The sequence below is a fragment of the Aegilops tauschii genome, chromosome 3 (assembly GCF_002575655.3).
Source record: "Aegilops tauschii subsp. strangulata cultivar AL8/78 chromosome 3, Aet v6.0, whole genome shotgun sequence".
In the NCBI taxonomy this organism is placed as follows: Eukaryota; Viridiplantae; Streptophyta; class Magnoliopsida; order Poales; family Poaceae; genus Aegilops; species Aegilops tauschii.
In genome coordinates this window covers 562,923,791-562,929,224 of record NC_053037.3, presented here as the reverse complement: position 1 = coordinate 562,929,224, position 5,434 = coordinate 562,923,791, and the positions used below count along the sequence as shown (strand labels likewise).

The 5,434-nt window shown below is 52.4% G+C and overlaps 1 protein-coding gene across 1 annotated transcript; it reads left to right on the top strand.

The window, feature by feature from the left end:
• The first annotated feature begins 4,313 nt into the window (after positions 1-4,313).
• LOC109780485 (flowering-promoting factor 1-like protein 2) lies at positions 4,314-5,196 on the top strand. Its single transcript, XM_020339066.3, has one exon. The coding sequence runs from the start codon at positions 4,430-4,432 to the stop codon at positions 4,781-4,783; it is 354 nt and encodes a 117-aa protein (XP_020194655.1). The 5' UTR covers positions 4,314-4,429; the 3' UTR covers positions 4,784-5,196.
• Positions 5,197-5,434: the final 238 nt, after the last annotated feature.

Sequence of the window (5,434 nt, the reverse complement as noted above, 5' to 3'; positions counted from 1 at the left end):
GGCACAAGCCGCCGCTCGCTGCCGCTGCAGCAGCCCGCAGTCCCGTGCGCCGCCACGCTGCGTCTCCGTGCCACGCGCCTCCACGGTTGTCGCGCCGAGCCGTCGCGACCTCTGCGCCACCACGCAGGTCCTTCGCGACCTCCTCGTCCCCACGGCCGCCGTGCCCTTCGCGCGCACAACATCACACCGCACAGCCGTGGACTCGCCGCGCGTTGCCATCGCCACATGCTCGCCGCGTGCCGCAGCCGATGCCTCCATGTCGGGCGCGCACGCCGCGGACGCCACCGCGCGCCACGGCCGCCCCTCGAACCTTATGGCTTTGATACCAATTGTTGGAACCGGCTAGCCCTAGCTCACCCTCAGCTCACCCTCTCTCTGGCACATACACAGGAAGAAGACAACACTGGTTTCCGGCGACGAACGCCCGGCGCTCACAACGCTATTTTTCTTTATAGCTGGACTAACCACCACGGGCTACAACCTTGGACGCACAACACACGCGCTCTCGTAACAAACTCAACCAGGAGGGATTTTATACTTGGCCGATGCATGCATGCACATCGCTGCCCACCTCCCCGATCTACGCACTATCCATCCGCTCGGCCCGGCCTCCACGACGCGTTCTATGCGTACGACCCGACTGGCTACGAATGGAACGCTGCGGCCGTTTTGCTACTACTGCCAGCCTAACTACGACGGCTACGAGCACTTACACGCACACCACATACACATACGCACACACGTATACTTTGCCATGGCTTCTGCTGCGTCCCGCACGTCCCACGCGCATCTGACGCGGCCGACGAGCCCGACACCATCAGTGCATCCCGCACGCCCGCACGCATCCGACGCGCCCGACGAGCCCGACATCATCAGTGCATCCCACACGTCCCGCACGAATCCGTCGCGCCCGACGAGCCCGACCACACACGCCTACACCACGGTCCCGCCGCGCCCGACACACCCGGCGCGCGCCCATACACGCGCCCGACGCGTTCGACACTGGCGCCGCGGCTTATTCCAGCCAACAGCTCCTGGCCCGGCATCTCAGGACACCACATCTAGTCATGACCAGCTCCATCCCGTGCCGCGCTCGCCGGATATCGCTCGCACAAATTGTAAAAAAAGGATTTCGCCCCGCTTTATATATAAAGCAAATCACCAGAGTCACAGAGATCCAATAAAGATTCACACTACACACAAAGGAAGCACACAAATAGAGTACCTGAGGGTTCCGTTGAGGGCGCAGCTTAAAAAGCCCTAAATAAAACAAAAAAGGAATCACAAACTACCAAGTGGCTAATCCGGCTATGACGGTGGTGGAGGAAGCGGCGGCGCCAAGTGGAGGGCCGTCGCGTGAAGATCTGTAATGAAGATGTCGATGGCGTCTTGGTCTTGCGGGCGACTAACCGGCCGCTAGAGCTGCAAATAGCCACAAATTTTAAAAACCGTGTCAGTAGCTCGTCGAAGAAGCACATGCTGGATCACAAGTTTATTGCGGACTGTCCATAGCGTCCGCGCGAGAACCCCAATACACAGTCACCTAATGTGGCAGGAATGCTACAGAGAGGCGTGGATTTCCTTGAAGAGGCCGGGGAAGTTGTTATTACACCAACGTCTGCCAACCACCTCCCGGAAGCAACTCCAAAGGAATTGCGCGGACACACGGGTGAAGAAGATGTGATTCGAGTCCTCCCTTGTCCCACACAAGGGGCAAATCCCATCTCCAAGGCCATTCCTCCTGAGTACCTCCAGATACCCGGCCCCGAATCCATTGCCACAGGAAGATCCGAATCTTCAGCGGCAGTCTAATCGCCCAGATTAATGCGAGAGGTTCTGGGCCAGGAGCTGCCGCACTTGCCTAGTAGAGCGATTTGGTGGAGAAGCGGCCCGAAGACTCCAGATGCCAAGAGATGCGATCGCTCGTCTGATCCATGTCTGGGGACTGAAGGGCGATACACTCAAGGAGTTCCTGTCAGGCGACAAGTTCCGCAGTCCCAAATGGCCTCCGGAATGCGAGGCGCCCTAAGTCAATAAGGGCCACCTCGAGATCCGAGGCTAAATTCAGGTAACTTAATAATATTAAACGCGTAAGTTAATGATACTAGTTGATATCCCGCACGTTTTTGCGGGAATATTTTGCAACATGTTCCATTTTGATTTGTTGTACGAAACATGAATATTTGAAGTAACAATATAAAAAGCTGAAAATAAAAATACATATAATTTATTATGTTTGATTACTATATAGTAGTAAAATCTTTATTAAATATATATAGCATAATAGAATGAAAATTCTCATGTATGTTTCCTTGTTGAGATGGGTCCTTTTTTTCATGCATCTCATGAAGTGGCTTGGTTGCATTTTGAGAAACATATGATATGGGGGTGGGCCTTTTCTCATGCATGTAGTGCGAATGATGTGACATGATTAAATGTTGAGAGAAATAGTTAATGGGGCCTAGCTATTTAGATATAGAATATGTGTGTATGGAATGATTCCCCTAGCACGTCAGCCGTTGCTCATGGATCACATCATACGTACAGCTACAGGGACACCACCTCTATGTGTGCATACCTACAGCCGACCGTATATACGCGCGCGCTTGTGCATCAAATTGCACCTCGCACCGTTGAAGAATCGAAGAACGTTCGTAGGAGTAGGGGGTACTAGTATGCATGCGTGCACATAACGGAAAGTTGACGAGTCGTCGTCACCAACATGCGAGATTCCGACCGAAACTTGATAGCTACCACAGTTGATATGCGTGTATCTGCGTTGTGCGCACATACATATCTTAATGGCTAAGATAGAGTCTACTGCCTACACGTACATACTAGCTGACTGCACGTACGTATCTTAGATGCATGCATGGTCTCCTCCTACGCAGAGTACCTATAGTCCAACATCATAGGGTTGGCACATGCCGTGGGGAATGAGATGCTGCACGTACAACCGCGCAGGAAATCCGTTCCATGCCGGCCGTCCATTTCTGGATCGGCCAGTGCACGCCGATATGCACATCACCACTTGGACATGCACGTGTGCGGTATACGAAATTCCTCATCATTGTTTACTGGTAGAACTTATCTCTATCCGATAGAGATCTTAACTAGAGAAAAGTACTTGAGTACTTATATTCGATCGAGCACTCTCTCGCTCAGTGAATAAACGCGGCGGGGCCATGCACCCGTGCGCTCTCGCCATCGAGACGATGCACGTATCATGCAGTGCACCGCTCGCAGCAATGACCGGCCGCAGTATAGACGCAGACGCTCATAAGCCACGCGTGAAGCGTTTTCCTCTCTGGTGCCAGGTGACTAGAATCCTAGCCGCTGTCAGGAGAGGCCAATCTTTCGACGCCGTCCTTTGGTGGCTCTCCTCGGGCGACGACCTCAATCGTCGATGGTCAGGGGGATCCCGTGCATCATCCTTAGGTTTTAGGTTTTTGACGTCTTGGCTTCAGCGGTGGCAGCGCCGTTGAATAAAAAAGCTCAAATTCCTTCCTCAACAAGGCGATCAACTGTATGGATGGTGATGTGTTTGGGAAATAGCCTATAGAGGTGGGGATGTCGTTGTGGCGATGGCATCCTTGTGGCGGACTTGTGTATTGTTGCGACGACGTCTGCTCCAGCGCGGACGCGCTGAAGTGGTCTGCATTAACGACATCTGAAAGACGGAATGTGTGTTGGGTTTGTGGTTGGTGGAAGGCACGTATGGTTTTCTCCTTCGGCGTCAGGGTGACAGATCTAAAGTTCGATGGCATGTCCAGAGTGTTGCCCCGGTCTAATTAGTTCAACGACAATGGCTTCGGCTTTGGTGAGTCACCTTGAAGATCCACAAAACTGCATCAGTGGTGAAGCTGCGTCAAGTTCCGATGGGGAGGTGATCTGTCATTTTCTTTTGTGGTTGTTGTGATGGTGCAGAGGCAGGTGATGGGCATCAGTGTCAAGCTCAGGGGATTCTTTGGTCTTGATTGTAATTTTCTTTCCTAGGATTGATGAATAAATTCAGAGCACCAACGTCAAATCTAAAACTTGAACCCTAATGAGATACCAGTGTACTTCTAACCATTCTACCGGTTCGCTTCTCACATCGTTTACTGGTAGATCTTATCTCTATCCGATAGAGATCTTAACTAGAAAAAAAAAACCAGAGTACATATAATCGAGCACTGTCTCGCCCAGTGTGAATAAACACGGCGGGGCCATGCGCACGTGCGCTCTCGCCATCGAGACGTAACGTACGTATCATGCAGTGCACCGCTGGCGGCAATGCACCGGCCGCCTCTATTTATAGCCTCCCACGCCCCATCCTTTTCCACATCCCAGCCTCAACAACCACCAAAGTACACACACCACACTAATCAAGTACAAATCCAGGCCACCAAGCCACCCAGCGAGCGATCGCCATATCACACATAGCGCCATGTCTGGCGTGTGGGTGTTCCGCAACGGGGTGGTGAAGCTGGTGGAGAACCACCCGGCGTCGGCGGCCGGACCGCCGGGCGGCGGGGCGGTGCGGCGCAAGGCGCTGCTCCACACGCCCACGGGGGAGGTGGTAGCCTCCTACGCCTCCTTGGAGCGCAAGCTCGTCGCGCTCGGCTGGGAGCGCTACTACGTCGGCGGGGGCGGCGCCGCCGGCGACTGCATGCTCAGGTTCCACAAGCGCTCCTCCGTCGACCTCATCTCCCTCCCCAAGGACTTCGGCCAGTTCAGCTCCGTCCACATGTACGACGTCGTCATCAAGAACCGCGACGCCTTCCGCGTCATCGACGTCTAGCCTAGCTAGCTGGCTGATATCCGGCCTTTCGATCGAAGCAAGCTCAGCTAGCTCGTGCGTGCGAGCGGCCGCCACCGTCGCATCCATGTCGTCATCGATCTCCGCTGTTTAACTTGTCCACCTTGTGTATGTGTGTACGTACCCTGCACTTATATACGTGTGTATGTATATGTACTTGTACTAGGCTATCGATGTGCAGAGACCTGTGCATCACTTGCCACTTGCTCGTCAAGCTTGTTTGATAATAATTTGGAAAGGCCATCAAAAAATATTCACTCAAAACTAACATGTGGTTGAATGGTTTTAGCGGGGTAGTTATACAACCGCTGTACCGGAGAGCAAACCAAATGTAGCCGTGTCTCATAAGACGAAATATTATTCAGTAGAAGGTGATGTTTCCGCCGAGACGTTTATTATGGCTGTGTCATTCTTAAAGCAACCACGACAATGTTGTGTGAGTATGTGCCGTTAGTGGTGGTGTATCCGCTATTGTTGTGTTGTACTTGGTGTTTCTATTTTCTTCTTCTTTTTGAATGCTCTTGCAGTTTCTGACCAAATTACACATATGAACATATTTTGGATAACGTCATTTTTGTTAAATTGAATTTCGGACGAAAAAAAGAAGAAAGGTTGACATGGTGCTTGGTTCCT

Coding starts and splice junctions, on each gene's coding strand:
- LOC109780485 (XM_020339066.3), top strand. CDS start 4,430: ATGTCTGGCGTGTGGGTGTTCCGCAACGGGGTGGTGAAGCTGGTGGAG.